General features: G+C 38.2%; 2 protein-coding genes across 9 annotated transcripts in view; one reads left to right on the forward strand and one right to left on the reverse strand.

Annotated features, from left to right (window-relative positions):
* LOC111933216 (uncharacterized) overlaps positions 1-25,264 on the reverse strand; it is a 211,215-nt gene that overhangs the window by 176,274 nt on the left and 9,677 nt on the right. For all 7 annotated transcript variants that reach the window (XM_086843551.1, XM_086843548.1, XM_086843552.1 and 4 more), the window contains exon 2: positions 17,285-17,382. In XM_086843551.1, coding sequence (XP_086699677.1) covers positions 17,285-17,382 — 98 coding nt within the window. The remainder of the gene's footprint in view (positions 1-17,284; positions 17,383-25,264) is intronic.
* On the forward strand, positions 333-24,881 carry AGTR1 (angiotensin II receptor type 1). 2 transcript variants are annotated; one of them, XM_023933113.2, is made up of 3 exons: positions 333-512; positions 5,050-5,167; positions 18,865-24,881. In XM_023933113.2, the coding sequence occupies exon 3, from the start codon at positions 18,918-18,920 to the stop codon at positions 19,995-19,997; it is 1,080 nt and encodes a 359-aa protein (XP_023788881.1). In that variant the 5' UTR covers positions 333-512; positions 5,050-5,167; positions 18,865-18,917; the 3' UTR covers positions 19,998-24,881. The 2 variants fall into 2 exon arrangements, with proteins under 2 accessions (XP_023788881.1, XP_023788882.1); XM_023933114.2 differs by lacking the exon at positions 5,050-5,167 and having other exon boundaries at positions 361-512.

Consider the following 25,264-nt stretch of genomic DNA (forward strand, 5'->3'; position numbering starts at 1 on the left):
GCGGGCTCTGCCCTCCTGCCCAGTGCTGATTCTGCCCTCCTGCCCAGTGCGGGCTCTGCCCTCCTGCCCGGTGCTGGCTCTGCCCTCCTGCCCAGTGCGGGCTCTGCCCTCCTGCCCGGTGCTGGCTCTGCCCTCCTGCCCAGCGCCGGCTCCCCCGTCCCGCCCGGGCCCCGCGGGCACACCGCACTGCCGGCCCGCTCCGCAGCCACGGCGGGCGGGGACGGGCGGGGAGGGAGGGGAAGTGGGAGGGAGCCGGGTCAGCGGGGTCTGTCCCGGGAGATGGGTGGGGAGAGGCAGCGGGCAAGCTGGGCTGTGCCGCAACGCCCCTCGCTATAAACGGAGGGGCCGCGCCGGAGCGGCAGGAGCAGCGCGGCCGGCACAGAGCGTCCCCGGAGCGCATCCCAGCCCAGCCCAGCCCGGTCCATCCCATCCCAGCCCAGCCCGGTCCAGCCCAGCCCAGCCCGGTGCGCCCCGAGCGCCGCCGGGGCTCAGCCACCCCCGCCCGGATCCAGGTAAGCGCGTCCCGGCCGGGCCCCTTCGGCCAGGGGCAGCCACAGCGTTTGCGAGCGCGGCACAGCCGCATGCGGAATTTATGCTTGGCTTAGACGGAGTTGGCACGGGAGGGCTCCGTCCCGGACGAAGCGGAGCCACTTAATCCCCCGTGCTCTGGCTCGCCCTGCGAGGCCCGCTCCCTAAACCCGCTCCACATAATTATTTTAGAGAGGACTAAGTGCCCCACAAACTCCAAACCCTGCCGCATGTGAGCTCTTGAGTCTTGTCAACAGTTTGAAGAGAAAGCAAGGGCTCCCTTTGGCAGGAGACAGCCTCGGAGCAGTAACTCCACCGCACCATCAAGGCTCATCCCAACATCCTGCAAGATGTAGCCCTGTCACCTCTGCTAAGGATCAGATGAGCAATTAAATTTTTACTGCTGTGCTAAGCTCACGATAGAAGTTAATCAAACACCAAAAGTGATGCTCTTGATTTCTGAGCTGTGCAAACAGTTCCTCAGTCTGGAAGGCAATGCAACTTCCACCAGTTCACAAAATTTGGTTTAATCAGAATTTCATAGCATACACTCTGCATAACCAGATCTATCCTTTTTCTACAGAGCAGGAACTGGAGTGATCTACAACCAGAGATTAACTTTAGTTAGTAAAGTTAAAATGCCTCCCTGCCTTTTTCTCTTTTTTTTCCCAGACAATTTCTAAATTTCTCCTGGACCCACACCAGACTAGAGTCTTTCAACAAGTTCAGATGAAGTCCTGTAATATATTTACTGTTCTTCCCCTCTCCATGCATCAAAACACTTTATGTTACCAGTTACTTACAAATACAAGCTCTATATTTTTCTAATTCAACTGGTGTATCAGTAAGTCAGTCAGGTCATGATGTGTACAAGCAGTAAAATTGCAGTATTCATTTACACCTATTTCTGGAAAACCCCTAGAATTAATGAGCTGTATGGCAATAAGGGACAGCAGGATTCTGCCCAGAGCATGCTGCAGTTCACTGTAAATTTCCATCACTTCCAAAAGTAGCAGCACTCATTTAGATTGTGTTGTGCTGCATAGCATGGGACAAGGTAGTAAATTGGCTCAGTAAAATCACCGGATGAGTGTATAAAGGGGGATTTTTTTGTATAGGGAAGCCTCTTCTCTTGTCACTTCCATGAACCCTCAGCACTAACATGATTAGAGTTTCATCTGAATAGGAGGATTAAGTATGGCCTGAAGCAGGTAATTACCATGATGATGTAGAAAGGCTTTTTTAGGTCTGTTTTGGTGTCAGACAAATGTTTCATGCTCCTGACTATGGCAGTCCATTTTGCTTGTTGCCACCATTATCTTTTAAATTACAGAATCTTTCAAAAATATGAAGTGCCTACAAATTCAGCTTTTGCTCATGTATTAAGAGTTTAAAATATATGCCTTTCCAGCAGGAACATGGTATTTCTGCACACTCTTCCACTCTACAACTTGAACTACATAGCAGAGAAAAATCAGTTGTGATTATTGTGTGCTTCCTAGTTCGTTGTTGAACTGAGAAGCAAAGTGGCCCTGTACAATTAAGAAAAATGACATTTATCATTAAATTTGAATATAGTTGGTTTCATTTTTACTCTTACTTTTGTCATAGTAATAGATGGAAACAGAGAATTTTTGCACTGGGGGAGAGCAGAAGTGTGCTCATTTTCTATGGTGTAAGGTGTCCTGCCTTCCTGCTTTGAAACAGTATTTTCTTGGGCTGGAGAGCATGTGCAAACTGCAGCTAGAAGGTACTGGTTTAAAAGGCAGCAAATACCAGCCTGAAGTGTCAGTACCCACAGCTCTGCAGAAGTGAGGAGAGTGCTGCCTTTACCTTTCAGATATCACAGCTCAAAAACTTGCTTTTTACAGTGCTCTTGGACCAAGATGAATGATGGTATTTGTATATCTTGAATAATGTTATATTTAATTGTATTATGTTCTGGAAAATATATTTAATTTCACTTTTTGTCATACTATAAAAACAGAGGCAGATGCAAAATGTAAACATGGTGATTTATTTACACTTTCTAGATATGTATGGACCGACATGGCAATGTGTCAGAGTTAGTGCTCATTTAAAATAGTTCTATTTGGGATAATGGGCACTAACTGCATTTTTCTACTCCTAAATTTACTCCTCTGTGGTAATTTTATCCTCCATGTTTGTTATATAGTAGTTCTTTTCTCTGGCACTGCCCATTGTTGAGCGCAGTAATTAATATGGTAATTTAAAATTCCATAAATTACAGTCCCTCATTACGATGTCCTAATTAAAATCTTATTTATGCAAAGGTATAGTATTCATTTAAACCATTTTAAGCAGTCACAAATTACTCCTATTTGCACACTACCTCTCTTTTTTCTCTGGAACTTCTTGTGTTCCAGAAGTTATTAATGTCACCAGTAGTATTCATAAGCTCACCCTTGGCTATTGCTCACCAAATTGTAGGGGTCTTAATCACACTCCAAGAAGCATACAATTGTTTGAGTGGTTGGCATGTTCTCTGCATCTCAAGTATCCTATTGTACTTTGGTGACTTCATAAAAGGTCATATTCATCTTGATGTAGATTCAGAACATGGATATTTATGCATTAATTTAATCAAATACTACATCTGACTTACATTACATGATTAATCTTGTACATTTTTTAAACTGAATTTAGTGGTTTTTTTCTAGGAGACTACCTCAGTAAGAGGAAAGATCAACTAAAATTGAATTTGGATATGTTGTATCTAAAGCTGAGCTGGGGAGATCGGTTATCAAGATTCATTGGCCTACAAGTAGATCTGCTGGAGCTTTATATTGGATGCATGAAAACAGGAGGACAAATGGCCAGGTCAGGAATGGTGGTAGACAGCAAAGCAAAATATTTCTCTCACCTATTTTGGATAGTAATGCAGGCAGCACAGCAACCATCATCTCTCTCCAGAAGGAGAAGCATAAACTTAGAATCTTTTCAGAGCATGGTGAGATTAGGAGCTCGCAGCTGGGAGGGTTGGGTGAAGGTATAGCCTGGCCACTACAGGCCCACAGCAGCTGCTTGTCTTGTAGGCTCTATTGCATGTTTTGCTAAATCTCTAGCCTTTGGGTAATCTTGGCTCAGTTTTCAAGCCTTATCGAGTTTACTGCTGCTGTTTGTTCCTCCTGCTCTCAGCTGTACAACAATTCCATCAGAAATGCAATGACACAGATAATGTGTTCATCTCAAAAATCAAATAGGAATTTTTCAGCATGCTTGGATGGCAGTTCATATTTTTGTACAATTAATCCTAAAGGTGATTATGGTGTTTTTAAGTCAGCCTCGGCATTTTAGGATCAGGTTTGAGAAGGTAAAATGGCAGAATTTTACAAAGAAACATTTATAGAAATCTCATGGAATTTTGAAAACAGGATAAAAAAATATGTATCACTTTTGAAGAGAGGAAAATGGAGGAAAAAATTACATCATTCTTTTCACTATTGTAGGGTTAGTTTCCACAACACCAACAGGAATAAAGAGGTTGCTACTGCTGAGCATTGAACCTCACCTACTTACAATGAATTAACTTTGCATAAAAGTTAAAATTTTTGCATGTAAGTACAAGGTGAGCTCAAATGCATTGGAGAGTTTGAGTAGGTGGCAACCTAATGTACACTTTGAGTTTCAAGATGCATAGAGCTCATTCATGAAGCTGAAATTCTGCAGCCTGAAGAACAGAAAGGCTCCAGCAGAACTATTTCAGTGCAATTGTGGCTGTATGTAAGAAAGTTACTAATCACAGTATCATTTGCTGTCTCTTCCTTCTGATCCCAAACACCCTTGCAGTGAAGAGAAAGCCAGTAATCTTTTGCTAATGACAGTATTTTTTTCCATTCCCTTTCCAACAACAAATTTGTCTCTTAGGATCACTTTTACTAACAGACAGTCATTCTACTCAGAACACTCATTCCATGTTCTGTACCATTTTCTAAAATGTATCCTTTGCCAACAAAAGAAAACAAAAAAACATTAAAATTGACAGATGTACCCTAGAAGAATCTTTGTCACTTTGGAACATTTTGGGGAATTTAACAATTTGACAAACAATTTATGATACTCATACTTAACATTTTTTTACCCCAGCTGTAGCAAACAAATGCAGAGAGGTTATCTTGACTGTAAGTCCTAACAGCTGTGATTGAGACAAAGCACATATGAAATAAAATTGCTGGTCTAATAATTTTTGGTCTTATCTTCAGATAAATGATGGATTATACTAAAATTACTTTGAGCTTTCAAGTGAATTGCAAAAAAGGATAGGAAAATATCATGTGCCAAATGACATGCTGTTAGTATTCTCTGCTGCACCATGATGTGAAAGAACTACACATTTTGGCCTTTAGTCAGGTGTCTTTTACAATTTTCATTCCATTTGTGTTCTGTTTGATAGCAAAACTGTCCAGGTATTCACTATATAACAAGGCTAGCTAGGATGCTTGGTTACTATTTGTGGTGTTTATCTCCTTTTATTGTAGCTGAGTAGCATTTCTCCTGTAGGCACAGAAAACGGGTAATAACCGAAGACGGCCTCACAGCAGGAAAGTGAGATCAGATTGGCAATGCAGCAGTGAGTGGCATGATTGAAGACAAGACAAAAAGCAGGCTACAGCAAAAGGTAACTGGCAATATCTAAAGAAACTAGTACTGAATTTGGGCAAGGTCAATATTTAGACAGTATTTCACTGCTTGAGGTGAAAGCTATAATTAGGGTTACAGCCAGAACAAAGAATGATTTAACTAAACTCCTAATTTCAGCTAATTCACCTATTCCTTTCTTTACTTCTAGGTCATTCCATTTTGGGAGTTACTGAGACATCCTTGGCTAGTAGAATCCAATAATCAGTAGATGAAGTGTAGGAACAGAAATAGAAATCAAAAGTCAGTGGATTGATTCCTGAATCAACACAGTTTTCAGAAAACAGAGAGGAGACACTGAAGAGAAGTGTTGTGCCTGAGCATTTCTAACTGAGAGGGACACATGCAAATAAGTAAAACATTCCAGAAAACCACTGAACAGCTGTACTTTCATGATGGGGGGCTTACGCAAGGAGAAAAATGCACAAGTTGACTTCTTTAAAAAATGTTCTGTTGGCAGCTGGCCTCCTTTTAACTCTACTTTAGCATCAGCACAGCCTGGCCAGAGCCTTTCCTTGAAGCAGGCAGCACATGATGTACAAAGATGCAGCCTGAGCTTGTTTATTGAGAAACCATTCATGCCCTTCCCAGTCTACATTTATAGGATGTGTATTGCCTTTTCATCTTTTTCTTAAAGTCCTATTGGTTTTCATTTTTTCTCCTTTCTCCACTCATTCTTGTTGTCCAAGCCTAAATGTTTATACCATTTTACTTCCTTCCCCTGACAAGGGGTAAGTCCACTACCACTGGAGTTGCTCAGAGTTTGTTTTCTCCATCCTCAGACTCTCTACTTGATGTACAACAGTCAGAAATGAAAGGCATGGGGCAAGAATCAACACGTGTTGTCAAACTGGGAGTCTAGTTATGTTGTCTTTATTGTTTTTATCTTTTTTTTTTAATTATTAGCAGCTTGCCAAATTAGACAATTACAGTCTTTCTGAAATCAAGTAAAAATATTTCATTTCACATGGTTGTCCTAAAAAGCACTTCAAAGTAAAAGGGTTCAAAATCATTTTACCTTCAAATACATTTTATGATGCTGTTCCATATTCTTAAACATAACATCAAAATAGAAATGCCATGTCAGTAAAGGACTGCCACACATCCAAGGAATTGCATAGTATTTTTCCTAGCACTAAAGTGAAGCTCATTTAGCATCTCTGGGAAGGCACAGCACTACCCCTTCTGGGCTTCTGTGCGCTTTTATTTGCTTGAGAACCGAGCCTGCACCTGCTTGAGGATGCACTGATTCACAGTATCATAGATTAGCTCACTCCAGCTGTAACAGCTGCCTTTGTTTTGCTACCTCTGGCTGGTCCTCAGTACCCACAAGGAACATCTCAGGACAGCAAAGACAGTTCACCAATTAATTTTATTTTCAAAATAGAGCAATAAATTTTAACTTGGGGGAAAAAACAGGAAACAAGCTGTACAAATTTGGCAGAACATCTATTTTGGGATCATTCTATTAAGTGTGCCGCCTTCCAGACAAAGCACTAAGGATCATAGTAACTTGTTTTTCCATGGGTGATAATACCTTTCACACTGACATGTATTAAGGTGTCTATGTTTGACCTTTCCTTCTCTTTGATTAACCCCTTAGAAACTCACTAGTTCAATTGACTCATATATTCTCAAATTTTCTTCTAGTCCTCATAATGATCTGCCCTTAAGAGGAGTTTTGTGCAACTGAAAGCACAATTGGGTCTCTATGCTTTCAGTGTTATACCTACCAACAGTTACAATGATACTAACTTCTCTTGGGCTTAGCTACATTACCATTTTAAAAGATTTTTTTTTTTGTCTGAATAAACTCTTGTACTTTGCCAGTTACTCATACTGTTTTCTTTCCTCTCTGCCTTTGGTTCCCTTTTTCTGACCCTAATGAGTGATTCATTAAGAAGCCTCCATGCTGATCTTTTGCTTTTAATCTTTTAACTTTTCCCTCCAGGCTGTTCCTAACATTCTCATTTAGGGAAGAAAAGTCTTTTCTGAGGGGTATTGCCGTTGTGTGATATTTTCCCACTGTAAGGATGTCTAAATTAATTATATAATAAGAAAAGTAATCAAGTGTCTCAGTTAGACACAGTGAACCAAATCCTATTACAGATTGCTGAATTACAAGACAAAGCTTCCTCTGAACTAAGGTGCTGAAATCTAACATCCATTTTCTTGCTCAGAAATCCACAATACATTGCCTTTGCTTCTTCAGTAAGACAAACACTGTTTTACAGCGCTAAGTCAAAAGAAAAAAAGTGTTCAATGGAAGGTTTGCTTTCCTCAGAGCTGTAGTACTGACTGGTGGGAAGCTACATGGAAATCACTAGCCATGACACTGGAAATGCAGATATAAAGCTTTCAGTTTAGCTGGTTTAGTTACCATGACAGACATTGGTTTGTCCATGTTCACACAGAAATGCTGAATCTGCACATGTTTGTGTTTCAGTTCACATCTTCCTTACTCAAAGCAAAAGATTCTCTTACTAACTTTAACCACATTGTTGAAAGGTAACAGGAATGGGATTCATTAAAGGGTTTTAGAGAGGGAAATTCTTTTTAGGCAACACTATTCAACATGAGCTACTGTCAGTCAACTCACCTAATTTTCATTAGATTAGAAAGTGGAATGCCTTTGTATGAAGGAGGTCTCTCCATTTCTGGAGTAGAAGCAGAGAATTTTCAGTATTTCTTTTCCCTCCTGCTTTCTGATTAGCCATCATTGCAGATGAAGGTAATTGCTCTGCACAATGCCTTTCTAAAGCTTGTTATTCATTAATTTAATATTTGCTTTCTATATTTGAGGGAGATGCAGGGGCCTTGGGTGGGGAGTGGGATGTAAAAATAAAAAGCCCGTCCTGCAGAAAGGATTGCATATTGAACCTGTAAAGCTCAAAGGTGCATCATGGTCCCAGCCTGCTGATCTAGCTCAATGGCAGGAAAATGGCTTTTTAAGGATTAACATACCAGGTCAGGCTTCAATACACATCAGAATGTTGCCGTGCACGTCAAAATATTACCTATCTGCCTTACAAATTGAAGTAAATCTATGTAAGCTCTCTGGTGGCACATTTCCTACTGTTTTAAAGGAAGGTACAGAAAGGCAGTTCCTTGTCCAGAAAAGTAGAATTAAATTTATTTTTCAGAATTTGTTGCTGATTGCATTAGTATCTCACCTTTAACTAAGGAAAGTTGTTCAGGAGTGTAAACAAACTGCATACATAATGTTCATTTTTGCCTCTGTGTCTTCTGGCTCAGCAGAAGAGTTACTGGGAGAGGGGCAAATGACACTGTGATATCTGAATAAAATAACTACTAACTATAAATAAACTAACTAATGAAAAAAACAAGGAAGCCTCTATCTGGACTAACTGGAAATGCCACAAACTGCTATCACCTCCCAACTTTGTCTACAAAATTATTAGCTCTGTCCCCTACCCTTAGAAACATCCTTGTCTAGAGGGAGCAACAGAAACCTAATTAAAACATTATTTTTTGGTACATTTATACTAGTGACACTACTGGTTGTCTTTCACTGTAAAGCTGTAAGACAAAAAAAGAGCAAAGATTAAGAAAAATCCTTTTCTCCCAGAAGTAGGGGATTTGTTTCTTGATGAAATAGTGGAAGTTTCGGCCATTTTATTCCATTTTCTGTTGTAATCTCTGCCAGCAATAGAAAAGGTTCTGACAGTGATTGCATATTGCTGTGGGCATGTCACTCATGCAGTTCATTTTATGAAATTATCATTTCCAATTTAAGTGCATGAAGTGCCTTTTTCTGCTAAATTATTAACAACCATTAATATAACCAAGAGTTTAGGCTTACATAAATCTCACTTGTTTTTATCTAGAGGCTGGTAAGCAAGCTCTGTCTTGCAATTATAGCAGTTTATGGAAGTAGCCTTTTTTCCCCCCAAAAGGGCACTCTCCACGTGGTAGCTCCCTTCTGCTGGGCAAGTCTGCTGGACTGACTAAGACTAAGATCTGGACAATGAAACTTAAAAACTCTTTCAGTGTTGGATGCTTTCCAGCTAACATTCCTTCCAACAAGAATAGGAGTGATCAGAGACCAGTGATACTCAAAACAGCACATAAAATATATTGTAACCCCTTATTAAGCTCTACGTGCTTGATATCATGGTAATATAATAGCATTTCTTCTACAAGTTGGGCAAGAAGAACAGTTTTACTGCTATTTTTTGCGTAGTGAAGAAGAAGCCCTCAAGCTTCAGTGAAGAGGACTGTGTAACTTGGGACAGATTCATAGGTGTATGGAATATCCAGTAATCAAATTGTGATTTATATAAGATCTGAAAGGAGGTGAGATACCTCACTACTTGAACCTGATCTCTGCTGTTAGTGCTGGCCATCATAAGGTATGCTCACAGCAGTGCTTTTTATTTCAGTATGGTTTTTTTTCTTTCTTGCCTCTCCACAGCATTTTTAATGTAAGACTGAAATATAATTCTGGATCAAGGCCAGTTTTAATGTAAATTCCCTTACTTCTCAGATTGGAGGTGTTCACAATAGAATCTTAAGGTGCCTTACATATAGAAGCAATGGAGACATTTCAGTTGTGGGGTTAGGTATCCAGAAGCTACATTTGTGTAGGATGTGCCATGCAATGTAATTTAGGAAAAAAAAACAAAAACAAAACAAAAACCAAAACCAACAAAAACTTTAAAACTTCTTATTCCATGGAACTAAGCTATCTGAAAAGAAACTTAAAATTCCTCACATTATTTCACTTGCACTTAACAAACCTGAATTTGATTTCTATCTTTTATTAAAAACAATCACATGGGGCACACTATATTTTATATAGGCAATTCCAACTGCAATAAAGGAAATATGTTAATTCATTCATTTACTATCACTCAGAGAAAGTAACCGTGCAGCATGTAACCTTTCACAGCTCAAACTAATATAATTTTTATTCATTCTGGGATTGATGTCTTAATTCTGCTTAATTATTGATTCTTTCAGGTACTTCCAAATACCCCAAAGATACTTCATAACCCAGCATCAAATTTGAAGTTATAAACCTGCAATAAAATGTGTATTCATACTAAAATATTACATTGTGCTGCTGTTCAAAAAACTTTTCATGTCAGTGCTGAAAACCCTAGAAATTCTAGTCCTACATTGTACTGAAATACCTTTATTTTGTCTTTCAGTTGCTTTCATCTAATGTGCAGTAAATGACATTTTTAGGAGTATGAGGAGATGACATGATCCTGAGAAGACATTATGTTAGCCTGCTGATTATTCATCACTTTTATCTCCCAGAAAGGCGCCAGTCTTCCTTTTTGGTAAAGCTAATGGCCAGAGAAGAGGTGCAAAAACACATGCTGGATTGGTGATGGTAGTTAGTGCACTCATTTCAAAGTTCTAATATGCCTAAGTGTCTTCAGCCTCTTCTACAGAAAGAGAAGATTCTTTACCTTATGTTATAAACGAGAGCAGTGACTGCTTCCTGCTATAACAACTAATTTTCATATTTAAAAACTAATTTGGCTATAGGTTTAATAACTTGATAAGGAAAAGAGGATAATAATTTCTGTCAAGACAGACCAACCAAGGTGATAGGGCACCATGAGAATCCCCTTTCAAACATCATCTTTTCTGAAGCTTAGCATTGCGATGTTTAGTTTCAGAAGGACTGAAATAAACTATTAATCTAGAAATATATTTTACTTTGTTTATTTAATTACCTTTTCGGTTTTAAGTTACTGCTCTGGAGATAATTTTATATTCATATCCTTAAGGTTATATTATATCTAAGACATATTAAACACCAGAAAGTTAGCAACACATTCATGCAGCCTTGGTCAAAGAAAGAAAACAGATTGTTCTGATGCTTAAATGTGAAAAAAGATACAAGAAAATCAGTAGAAAAGTCTAAAATATCTGGCATACATTGTCAAGCCAGAGCCAGCAGTGTCTAAAACCACCACCCCACTGATCCTCCACAAGAGATTAAACACACTGCATGTTGACAGTGGTTAATCTTTCAATGTTTTGGAGTCCAGTTCTATGTGGATTGAACCCAAGAATGTTTTCTTTACCCTTAACAGCAGAGAAAACAAAATTATGTGTATAAGATGAAATCAATGTTTACTTTGAAAATTAAATCTAGAGAATCCTAAGAATGAAATCTATAAACTAAAAGAATTAGACTTACTCTAAACTGAAAGACATTTAGCTAGCTCTAGTGTTGATCCCTGTTGATCTGTCAGTTAACAAATTTGTACAAAATTTGTACCAAAAAAATCCCCATAATCATTGCTATGACAGCATTCTCTAAACCACTATGTTCTGGTGAGGTTGAGAAACTAGTGAAGTTGAGCAATCCTTTCTTGGCATTAACTTTTACAAGTAAAATTTTATAGAAGTATGTACATCAGGGCTTCCCAGATTCTGGAAAAAAACAAACAAACCACAAAAAACAAACAAACACGAGTTGGGGATTGATAGCTTTATCCAAAGAGCTAAATAGTAGGAAGAAATATTTCCAGTGTTTCTGGACTCTGTATGTACAGTGTGAGTATATGCAAACAGTCCAAACTTTCCCTGCTGCTGCAGCTGCTCACATTATAACTGTGACATCATTACACTGTAGACTGCTAAAAAGAGCAGAAAAATTGTCACATCTTACATTGTAGTATAGTAGCATTTAATGTCCAAAAAATATACTTGAAAGATTTTATTCATCACTCCACCACCCCATAAATTAGTGTTTAGAAGTGGCCTTTCACTTACGCCAATTTTTGCCACGTCAATTTCTAACACAAAGGGTAAGTGTAATAATAGATTAGATTTCTTTAGTCTTCATTTTAAATCTAGCCAACTGCTTGCTGATTTTCCATCTCTATATATCACTTCTGTTCTCTCTAAATGCTCCTATTTTTAGCAGCTTAGAGATATAAACATTATATGCTTATACCCAAACATCCCTTAAGTGCACAGAGATACACTGACACTGTATAACCCATTGGACATAAATACAGGACAAGATACTGATTAGTCCAATGCATCAGGCACAGGACAGTATAGTTTATGTCATTTTTTTGGTTCTAGTTTGCTCATCTACTATTTTTCAATAAAATAAATCTCATTTTGACACTAACAGCCCTTCTGCTCCGTATGAATTAAATACTGTTTTCCCTTCCAGCATTAGGGACCTATTTAGGTGAACACGTAATTTGAAACAGAATAACAGCATCATGCACTGACACTGTCCAAAGAGGTAGTGACAAATCCAATTATATTAGTAAAACTGGGAGTTGGTGGTGAAAAAGTGTTAAATATACTTCTATTTTCAAATTATTAAACTGCTGGAAATTCATAAAATGTACACACCATTTGGATAACACTGTGTAGGCTTGTTACCTTTCAACTTCTAAACGTCCCTTAAGCTGCTTTAAAAAATAAAAACGAAATAGTAGTTCTGAAGTGTCATTTTCAACAGTAAAAACATCTTCCTTCAAAATTGGCTGATATTTGGAAAAAGAGTTATATGATTAACAGCATATCTAGTTAGATCTAAAATTACCTTAGCTGAATGAGTAGGTGTCACTCTTTTTCTATCTGCATTGCTAAAGTTAAATTTCTTTAAAATATTCTTCTTAATTTGGGTCACAGAGAGTTTAAGTTGCATATGTCTTTGAAAAATTAAAATATCAGAATCTTATTCTAAGTCTTAAAAGTGCAAGAACTGGACTGATGGGTAGCAAAACTAGGAATGTGCCAGAATGGAGGAAATTAGATAGAAGCTGGTAGATGCTAAAATAAAGTGAAAATAGTTACCTCTGGTACATTAAATAAGTACAGGTACAATTATATATGTTTTGCCTTATGTTTTCATCTTAAATAATCTTGAACTAAGTGGATATTCTGAAAATTGATAGCACTTGAGTACAAAACATAGCAATTCCCTTATTTTAAAATAGGAAATACAGACCTCTAGTGGTGAAAATCTGTATTATATGAGTTAAGCTTCAAAGCAATTTAAATGTCACTATGCTTAACTGTGTTACATTCTTTTGCATTTTCCTCCCCCATAATCATTTAAAATCATACACACCCCCAGTTCCACCGTTCAGGCATTCCACATGCATTGATTTTTCCCAGAGGAAAAAGCCTCTTCATCTATCTTTTTTCACATAAATTTTATGACTGAAACTGAATAGTTGAAAGATACTTGGGGAGTGAAGAGAAAATTAATGAGAGTAGTCCATGAGAACAAACAGAAGAGAGATGTTAATTCTTCTCAGAATAAGCTATAAAGCCATCCTACAGAAGGACAGGCTCTTTTGAAGTGTGGCAGAGGAAATAAATACAGAGAAGTTCTTACAGAGAAGGTCAGAGTACATAAACAGTTCACATTTGCAAGGTAACAGGAACTGTTCTGCTAGCACAAAAAAAAGTAATAACCAATTTAGGTTTTGATGTTATAGAGAATCAGATCCTGAAAGGATCACAGGCAGTTTATTTTCCAGCTATATAGAGCCAGCACAAGTGAAGAAGACCAGCTTGAGCTCTTGCAAAGGGAAGGCATAAAGAATCCACATATAGGTTAGAGCATTAAAAAGATACATACTTTTAAATAAATAAAGCAAACATCATAAAATTAACAGCAATTTCAATGGACTGGCAGTTGCCTCAGTTGCACAGTTATTGAAAGGAAATGCAAAGGCCAGTACAAGGTCCTGGAAGTTCTGTTTGTTCTGATGTCAGACCACCTCCTGATCCAAAATTGCAGAGCAACACCCAGCTTGACAGCTGCAAAAACACATCTGCTGAGTTTTGCTTTGTGTTCTTGGTGCTCATGAGCTGATGTACAGACAGTGTCTGGTGCTGTACTACCTATCACAGTTCCTTTTCAGTAGTATTTTGATTTATTTACCACCACAAAGTCAGATGCTGACATCTGTAGAAGGTATCGGCAGTGATGACAAGAGCCCAGCGTAATGGCACCACAGTTTGAATCATGTACCCTTGTTTGTATTTCTCTTTCCCTTCACAATTAATCTATCAACTCTGAATTAAAGCCATCAGTGGGAAATACAGACTGTTAGAACTAGCTGAAGAAATAAGAGCTAGGAGAAAGGTCTATGGCTTCTCAATGGTACTGCTCAGGAACTCCAGGAAAGCAGAGAAGGTGCTGAAGTGTGCATGTGAAATAGAAGTAGCTCTATTCACTAAGGCCAAGAGGATAGAAAGGATTACTCTGTTGGATAGAAAAAGACCCTAAAAGCCTTTGCGATAAAGCATATGTGTCATTGCTTTCTCAGCAGTTAGAATAAATTAGGAAAGTGGGGTCTGAACTCTTAAAATGAAGGAAAGCTTACGCCACCAGAAGGAAATAAATATAGCTAATATGCTGAACATACTGCTCTAAATATTTTTCATTCTCTTTTCTCTCTGCAAAAATTTTACATAAAAATAGAATGCAGTATCCTCTTAAACATGGAACTATCTTCCCATTTGTAATAAAAACAAATAAGCCACCCACTGTCAGAAGAAGGAAAGTGCACATTACCTAGTGATAAGGTGGCTGAGCTGTGGCAGGATTGGTCAGCCTGAGTTTACTTAGTCTTTGTCAAAGCAAATATTAAGTACATTTTTGTTCAAAATCTGACTTGTGACACCTGCTTACCTATTTTTAGCTGATGAAGTTCTCACAGAAAGCCACACTGCCATCTTACCTTTCAGTAGGCAAAGTGCTGTTTACCTTGCATGAGCCCGGCATTCTTTGTTTCCAGAAGCAGTTTAATTAGGATGCATGTTCACCCAACAAAAGCAATGAATAGAGCAGTAAATAATAGTTGGTTGAGCAGTCTGAAGCATTTCATTATCAGTGACTTATTGTAATAATTGTAGTTTAAAAAGATAAAAGGTCAAACAGGACTGTACCTCAGAACAGGGGCTTGCTGCTCACCAGATAATTTGTTTGAGATTGATGCCACTACACCACTCATAGTCACAATTCAATCCTGTTAGAAAAAGCTCATTGTGTATCAGCCTTAAAATGATCCAATTATCATTATGTTAACACAGGTCATTTGAGATGTTTTACATGGAATTATCAATGTGCAAAACTTCAATAGATTAATTTAATTGGCCAGTGGTTTAACCTGCTTTGTTGAATTCTGGCAGCATAAAGCTGTATCAGCCATCTATTTCTGTAGTATTTTTAAAGAATCTGCAGTTCCTCCTGTGTAGAAGTATCTGCTTTGCATGTGTCCAGCCATGATCCTGTGACAAGCAGATGAACTGTGGCCAGTGAGAATAACAGGAAAAACTGAAGGTGGTATGGGAAAGAAATCATTGACTGTTGAGTTCACACTGCAGCGGGAGCCCTCTCTCACTACTCAGCACAGCCGTGATTCCAAAAAAAATCTCCAATTTTGAAGCTTTTCCTAATGCTCTGAAGTTACAGTTGTGCTCAAGGAAGCAGATCCACCTGAAGCTAGTTCTGAAACTTTAGAATTTCCAGGAAATTTAAAAAATCCATTTGGGATTAGCAGTGCCTTCCTTAGTGTGCTTTATATGTGTGGCTCCTATGAGGTTCATTCACACAGCAACATTCAGACTGTTTTCAGATACCCAGATGGCAATCCATTTGTGTTTACCCAAAAGCAGCCACATTACATATTTCTGCTTCCTTGTACCTTACAAGGTATATCGAAATATCGATGGATTTATTTATTGATTGTAATCCTTAGTGTAATTTAAAACTGATGTAATACCAGACACATCATTTGAACAATTCCACTGACTTCAATGTTACACCAAAACCTTTTAACTCCAGAAGGATTATACAGTCTTACAGAGAGGTAGATTGAGGTATAATATTATTTCTTGACAAAATTCCTGATTCTTCGTGGGAATTGTTCTTCCTTTTTTTATTTCCCAAGCACTCTAGAATATGCTCAGGGAATTCAATACCACAGAGTGACAGACAATTATTCCCAACTGAATTATTTTTTGTTTGTTTAACACATTTCTGAAAATGTAATGGAATCACTGTTACTCTTCCTTGAAAGAACATATGCTATTAATTAGCATCAGCCAAAGCTACTGACATTAAACAGTACAGGTCACCATGTGGGTAGAAAAGGGAAATTGGAAGCAAAACAACACAACAGAGTACGCTGAAGGAGTGTGTGAGAAGACCATGGGAAAATTGCCTTGGCATCTACCATTGCACAGAATCAACCCCACCAAAAGGGAATGTTCACCCTCAGCTGCATTTGCCTTAGATGATGAATCTGTCACTGAGTAAACACAAAGCCAAATTGTACCAGGCACTGCTTAATCTTGTCACTGAGAAAGGCCTTGCCCAGCTTGACTGGGCCTGATCCACATTATTGCCAGTTGAACTTTCACAGGTGATCTTCTGAGCTGCAGCTTCACTACAGATTCTTACTGCAAAGTTCTGGGCTATAATTTTCGTGGCTATATAAGGAAGCAAAGACTGTAAGTGACATTGCAGCACCAGCCTATAGCTGGGACAGGGTAATGTTGCCAGACCTTGATATTGCAGGACATATCAGTTACTGTCAAAGTTACTTTCATAAGCAAGGGATGAGATAAAAGGATTTATCTTGAAATATTTTTATTGTGGATTCTCAGTCCCAGGGATAGGCTGACCTTCCACAGCGCCAAATACCTTGTATTTTATATCAGGCACAATTTGAAAGCCAGGTTTTGCTCAGGATGTACTAGAGTGTCACATGTGATCAGAATGGTGAACCTTTCTTTGTGTTAGCTCTATTTACTTGATTTTTTTATTTCTCAAACATGGCAAAAATAGTCCATGTCATTTTGTGACATCTATGCCAACTGATGCAACAACAGAATGAATTGAAGAGACTGGGAAGTGCATGACACATCTTGACCAAGTGTCTATTAGTTGCATTTTATTAGATATTCTAAACTTGATAGAATTATCAAGAACCTAAATCTTGACATTACTGTCCTAGCTTTGTAGAAATTAATTAGGTTATTAATGCAAATATATGCTTCAAATGAGCTAAGACAGAGAAATAACAAGTCTTCAAAACACTAAGAGCCAAAGGGTAACCTTACTCACAAGATGTTGCCTGCAACCTCTTGTGTTCTGGGTTCAGTTCCTGGCTCCTTCAGACTTCCTGCATGAGCTTTGCTGAAACAAATCTGTGCCTCACTTCCCTGTTAAAAACACAATCATTTGTAAAAAGATTTGTCTTCCAATAAGAGCAAGTCAAACACTAAACTCAGTGGTATTCCACACTTAAAAGGAACATCAGGTGCTGAGCCTCTCAAATAAGGAGCAGCCACATCTGTAGCAACATAGCTGGTGTGTCTGTAGTGATGGGCATCTCTGCTTTCTGAATGCATCTGTACTGCCCAGGGTCTTAGGGTGGATCTTACATTTATAAAGTTTTTTTGCTGTATGGGGTTTGCTTTGTTTTGTTTTTGAAGCCAAAGTATTTCAGTTAATCTTTGTTTTTAGCATCATGATTTGGGTTTGGCTTAGAGCTGTCAGGATCCTGCAAACAGTGATAAACACTACTCCGCAATAATAGCTGTTCATTTTTTATTATTTTTTTTTAAACATCCGTTATTTTTCAGGGAAGACTATCTGTTTTTAGACTCTGGAAGGTAATGAATATCAGAGCCACTTACACTGTATTACCTGCTTTCTAAAGTAAGCAGTCATTAATAAGGAAATTATTTTTGCAGAACACACAGGCCCTGGCAAACCAAAGAGGTGCCCTTTAAAGATTTTGTACCCTTCCTGAGCACTTAATATGATCCAGAAATACAACCTCAATTCTTGGATACATAAATTTTCTCAGCAACTGGAAAAGTAATATGTCCCTCCTCGCACCCTTCTTAAACTCTTGGTACAGTTATTAATGTGCAACAGATCAGGACATGACTGGATTTTCACAGATTCTTTTTCCCTCACCAGTAGTTAAATACCATAGTTCCAAGCCAGATGGGGAGCTAAGTAACCTCTGAATATTTAAGGTATTTGTGGTAGAACAGAATACTAGGTTGTGTTTTCATCTTACTCTGTGATGTGAAAATTTCCTCAAGGATTAAATTCAATATATAGAAAAAAAATTCTAGTGATTAATCTAAGAGATAAAAATGAGTACCTAATCTAAAGTAACCTATTTTCTTAATTCATTGCAGTTTGTATTTACATACTTTATTACTCTGAATACTTATTAGTATTCAGAGTGCTTAAGTTTAGTTTCTGAGATATCTGAATAACTTACCTCATTAAATATGTCACCTATTTATGGAAAGAAAATAATCTAAAGACTCTGCTGAATTTATAGTTCTCTGCTATTTACAGTCTCTCTTATTATTTTTGACATATGTTCGCTAACCAGTATTATTTTAAATTAGAAATTTGTTCATTGAAAGAGGTTTTTAAGATTTCATTTATGTTAAAAAGAATCTAAAAATGTTCAGCCAACTCCTAATATTCTTACCTGTTTTACGCTGCAGAGTCTGTATAAAATAGGAATTGGTTGATAAAACACTTGAAGATGGCTTATTTTAAAATTCAAAGACACATTGTGTTAGACTTGACAGAAGACTTGACATTCAGTTGGGAATTGTTAAAAATTAAATCCCTCTCACAAATACTCTTTCCTTCATCTTTTCCTCTCCTAGGTGTGAGCTTCATATTTTCTCCCTGAAACAAGGTTATAGCTGAAGAGTTCAAGATGATACCAAATTACTCTACTGAAGAAACTGTTAAAAGAATCCACGTGGACTGTCCTGTTTCAGGAAGGCACAGCTACATCTACATTATGGTTCCAACCGTTTACAGCATCATCTTTATCATAGGCATATTTGGGAACAGCCTGGTCGTTATTGTCATTTACTGCTACATGAAATTAAAAACAGTAGCCAGCATCTTTCTTCTCAACCTGGCCCTGGCTGACTTGTGTTTTTTGATAACTCTGCCCCTCTGGGCTGCCTACACGGCCATGGAATACCAGTGGCCTTTCGGCAACTGTTTGTGCAAGTTGGCCTCGGCGGGGATAAGTTTCAACCTGTACGCCAGCGTGTTCCTGCTCACCTGCCTGAGCATCGACCGCTACCTGGCCATCGTGCACCCGGTGCAGTCGCGCATCCGCCGGACCATGTTTGTAGCCCGAGTAACCTGCATCGCCATCTGGCTTCTCGCCGGCGTGGCCAGCCTGCCCGTCATCATTCACCGCAACATATTCTTTGCTGAGAATTTGAACATGACGGTCTGTGGCTTTCGCTATGAAAGCAATAACACGACGCTCCGGGTCGGGCTAGGTTTATCCAAAAATTTGCTGGGCTTTTTGATTCCTTTTCTAATCATATTAACAAGCTACACTTTAATTTGGAAGACACTGAAGAAGGCATATCAAATTCAAAAAAATAAGACTAGAAATGATGATATTTTTAAGATGATTGTGGCAATTGTATTTTTCTTTTTCTTTTCCTGGATTCCTCATCAAGTGTTCACTTTTCTGGATGTGTTGATTCAATTACATGTAATAACAGATTGCAAAATCACTGATATTGTGGATACAGCTATGCCCTTCACTATTTGTATCGCTTACTTTAACAACTGTCTGAATCCATTTTTTTATGTTTTTTTTGGAAAAAACTTTAAAAAATACTTCCTTCAGCTAATAAAATACATCCCACCAAACGTCAGCACACATCCAAGCCTAACAACAAAAATGAGCTCCCTCTCCTATCGGCCACCAGAAAATATCCGCTTGCACACTAAAAAGACTGCTGGGCCTTTCGACACCAATTGAGGCGTTTTGCACAGTTCTTCTCTTGAACAACCTTGTGTGCGAAGCAGCAAGAACAACAAGATTCATCTGCTGTCCTCAACATCGCAGCTCATTCCAGCAACACTGGATCACCTCCGAGAAATCATACTGTAAAGAGTCCGCAGTGGCCTTTCAGCTTACATTGCAAAGAGGACTGATTCGTTTTCATTTTGTTCTCCTTTACTGAAAGCAGCGTAAGTGTTGGACAGGCATGTCAGAGATCCTGCCAGCATCCCACCGTCCGCTCGGAGCTACGAAGGAAGGGGAGGACAAACTCCTAACTTAAGTTCACAGGTGTTTCAAAAGGAAAAGCTTGTGCAAATAACATGAAATACAAAGAACTTGATTTGCATATATGTGAGCTATTCTGTTGAAGGAGTGGAGCTTTGTTTCTTGTTTTGTTGGTGTTTTTTTTTTACGACATAAATGTCTTATAATCATATTTATAATATATTTTCAAATATATGTTATATATAGAGGCCCAGTTTTAAACTCAAATGGAAATTTAAGGTTCTCGAAATTGGTCTTATTCTGATTTATGCTACTATTTTTTTTAATGGCAATTTTTTCATAATAATATATGCAATAAAATGCAGATTTATTTATTAAATATAGAATAAATATATTTTTAGATTTATATTCCTACTCATACATTTCAAACATTGCTTCAGAAATGTACATTTATATTCCAGTGGGTATTTTTATAGTAGTTAAAAAAAATACCATATATGAGCACACAGAAATGGGGTTCACTCAGCCTTTCCTCAAGATAAGCCACCCTGACTTTGAAGAACTTTACATACAGAGGGAGTTGACTCCATACTCTGTATGACTAAAAGTAAAATTCTGTACTTGAAAACATGAGTTCTGGGAAAGAGGTAATCAGAAAAGTTCAAACTATTTGTCTGTTACAACCAGGACACTCAATGAAAGAAGTTACCAATTAATCAAATCCACTAAATCCACTTAGTTTTTCAAATTCCTGCACATTCAGTAAACTCATATACTGATAAGCAAAAATTTGACAATGCTTATGTATCAGTTTAATTAATAATACTTTTAGTCCCATCACAAAACATCTGAGATCAAACTTTACTTTTGGCTTTTACAGAATTTCTCTCTATTTATATAAAATTTTGCCCAGGGTATTTGCTCCCTGTAGAACATTTTATTATTTATATGGAACAAATTCAGATTTATACTAGCATAAATCAGAACTAAAGTCTGGCTCAAACTCTCAATGCAAATCAAGAGGAAAGGTGATAAGCACTGTAAGAAGTTTCCACCAATTATATCCTCATATGTGTCCTTTTTACCTCAAATAATGAGCTTCAGATAATATTTATGCTTGATTCACACCCATTTATTGTCCTCAAAGATAAATGAGTTCATAAGTACTTTCTGAGATTACAAAACATACGGAAAAATCCAAAACTTTAAATGTATCATGTAGAAAACTACATACCCCTTACGAATTTGCAGTATTTGTAGTCTTCAAAATCTTATGTCTAATGTGGCTTTGTCTCAAGTAGTGAGTGGTTGGATTATCCATATTTTCTGATGATCAAAATCAAAACCTAGCAAAACAGTTATTTCTGTAATTTAATACTTTTTAAGGAAAAAATGGGGCTATAACCAGGTCTATAAATTTTCCTAGTCTTTCATTCACTTATACTAAAGAAAGTTTTTTTCAATTTTGCCTTTGTTCTTCCAGCTGCAAAAATGGGAACGTGTCTACTCATATACATCGTAAGGCGCTGTGACAGGTCACAACTTCTAAAGCTGTATGTTACAAAAAAATCTCCTTCATTTTAAGTTAATTTAATTGCAAGCTAGTGTCTCAGCATTTGAAGCCTGAACATCATTTAACTATGTCATTTAAAGACATATTTAAATTGTTGTACTGAATATTTTCTGTTTAGCTTATATCCTTACATGTGAGACAGACATTTGTTTAAACGGAATATGGCAGAAACCCCATGCATTATCACTAGCATCCAGAACAGGATCTGTGCCCCAGCACTCTCTAAGTTGACAAAGGACTGGCAGAGATTGCCATTTATCTGTATATTTTGTTCATGGCAGAGATTGCCATTTATCTGTATATTTTGTTCATAGACACACATGCACATGCTGAGCTGCATCAGGAGCTTGCCCTGGCAGAAGCATCTCTGTACAGCCCTAATTCTGCGTGCTGTGCTTGCCACCTGCTGGATGCAGCCACAAATTTGCTTTACATCTCAGAAGTTGTTACAGGAAGAAACATCTACACTTCCCTGTCACCTGAAGGATCTGAAGATACTCACCTGTGGCAAAACTCCTGCATAAATAAAACACAAACTTGTCCATCTGGGAGGCCAGTAACTTCCTTGGCAGGGTCTAAGCAAGTATTTCCTCATCACCTGTTCATCCCTTTGGTCACTGAAATCCAATGTCCCCAATGACCACAATAGGGAGCACATTTGCAAAACATCGATTGCATTACTACAAGAGCCATCTCAAAGAGAAGACATAAAAATCAAAGCCATCGGTTACTGATCTTGATCATTTCATGCCAGATCCTGCACTTTTAAGAGCCTATGCTGCTGGGGTCATCTGCATCTGCCATGTGAAAAAGCAGGAGCATGCACATTCAGCTGTGTAACTGAAGGAAAGGTAGGAGGGGATTGCACCTGGTGGGCTCTGAGGGCAGCACTGGCCTTGAATGGATAGGCAAAGAAAGTGGAGGGGAAAGCTTTCCTAAATGATGCAGGGAAATTTTCTTTCTCCTAAGGAGTAAGAAAACAATCATCAGCTGCCAAATATGTTAGCTCCTTAAAAGAAAAGAAAACTTGAGCAAATCAGCAGATACTGAAAAGAATCTAGGGATAAAATTCTCTTGCAACTCTAACTGGGCAGCAGCAGAAAGTAAACCTTTTGGAGCACAGAATTACTGTGTAGAGCCAGATGCTGCAGTTTCACAACACCCCAAGCTGACAGCTAAGGGAAGAGCCCACAGGAAGGACACCCACACCACTTCTATCATGTATCTGCAGCCAAGGCAGGTGCTGAGAAACACGTTATTGCTGAACCTTACACTGCCCTGCCCCCCTGCGGGCTGGAGACCTGTGCATGGGGCAGGCAGAGCACAGGCGGGGCAGAGGGGACAGTCTGGCCTTTGCTGGGGACCCTTGGCCATGTGGTCTCTACTGAGGGGCAGGTGGAGATGGCCAGAATATCCTTTGGTGCAAGGACCTACCAGTGCCAACAAAGGAGGGAGTAAGATTTGGCTCTGTATGACTGCTATCTTTGAGGAACTTTGGGTTGAGCCCTCTTTATATGAAAAGAAAAATGGCTGTAGATGTTTAAGGACAATATCCCACTACCTAAAGAACACAAAGTTAATTAATATGCAATAAGTAGTATGCAGTTATTTTTAGGAATATCCACAGTGCTTTTCTTGTGGTGACCAAAGTAAAATACTACAAACTCTTAGTGTGTCCTTGTACTCTCCTGTTGTGAGGAACCCAAGTCAATACTAATGGGAACAAAATATAACTCTAAGTACAGGCATTACAACCCCTGTTCCACCATAATTTTATTTATTTGAATGAACACCTTTTTTTTTGCTGAATAATTACTGAATTACATAGTTGACATGTACATGCATTATATTTATTTCTATTTATTGTGCAATAGTACTTTATATGGCTCATGTTTTGTGTTCTGCTCCCTACTTGCTTGTCCATTGTATGCCCATCCTAAACCATACTGAGTAATCTACACTGGTTAGCCCAAATTCCAACAAAACCATTATAGATGCAGTGGGGATTAATCTGTCTTCTTGGCCTAACAATTTCTTCATATTACATAGTTCATCAAGAGGTTGCAGAGTAAGCACAAGTCCTTTACTTTACCAGCATTATTATTATTATTTAGGTGATAGCTTCCACTGTCTACTTCAAACTGTGACATCAGCAGACAATACAGTAAGTTTTCTAGATTTGGTTTAGTTTTGCTTGAATAGCTTCAGCAAAGGTTTATTTTGATAAACTTGACCTCCTTTTTAAGAATGCAGGTATTCCCAGGGAAATATTTGCTACTGAAATGAGAAACAAATCCTTAGGAGAGAGTGGTTGAAGGCTTAAAACTTGCTGAATATGGAAATATTAAGTGTTAAATGTAAATATTTATTTTTAGTTTTGCAACAGCCTGGGGGGAAAAACACACACACATGCACGCACGCACGCACGCACGCACAAAAAGAATTTATCTTTCAGCTTAGTAAAACCTTCCAGAAAGTTTTGAGAGACCCTAAGTTTCTTAATAACATCCTGCTCAATTTAGAACATGTCAAACCATTTCTGTACCACTCATAAGGTCAGGGCTCCAGTCCTGCTCTTCTGCATTGCTTTATAGGCTTGGCCAGACCCTCATCCCACCAGCTCATGCAGAGGGCTGTTCTATCAATCAATGAGAGCACCTCAACAGCGACCTCCCAGCCAAGGCTGAACTAACAAATCCTCAATGTTACAGCCCAGCCGTCCAGCTCACTGTCACCAGTGTGCTCTGCAGATGTGACAGGACACTCGAGGGATAGGGACAGATCAGATCGTGTCTGAGAACAGCATTGTGTGATCTTTTCAGTGGACTAGTGCCATGGGATCCAGCTTTGTAGTTGGCAAGTTAGATAACAAAAACTAGGTACTATTTTATTTTCAATATTTTTGTGCAGTTGTAATTTGTGACTTGTGAATGTTAAATGTTTACTATTTCAGTAGAGAGAGTTTTATATCATAGAAGTTTAGCTTGATTATGTAACAACTTTACTGTCTGAAGTGTTACTAAAAACATACAGGTCATCAATAAATGTCTTTGTGAAAGTCATCTTCACTTCTGTATTAAGCACCCAAAGCAAAGAGGTCTGTTACTGTGTTGTTGTAGGTACTATGCTGTTATCTGTATAACTATCTATATCTATATATATAGATAGATATATAGATAGATATATAGATAGATATATATTAGGCAATATCATCCTCATTTCTGTGCAATGCTGTAACATTTTATACCACTAGTCCTCATTTCTTTTAACCCCTATCCTAATCCAGTTCTCCCTTAACTATTTGAGATGAACAGGTTGTGTCTGTAATTCACAAAGGAGAGGATACCCAGCTAGCTCCAAAATCAGATGTAGAACAGCAGTTCAGTAATTCATTTCTGTATCCTAAAACAAACTAAGCTAATAAAGTTTACTTGGAGTGGAGACT

Source organism: Cyanistes caeruleus, chromosome 10 (assembly GCF_971803275.1).
Source record: "Cyanistes caeruleus chromosome 10, bCyaCae1.hap1.1, whole genome shotgun sequence".
In the NCBI taxonomy this organism is placed as follows: domain Eukaryota; kingdom Metazoa; phylum Chordata; class Aves; order Passeriformes; family Paridae; genus Cyanistes; species Cyanistes caeruleus.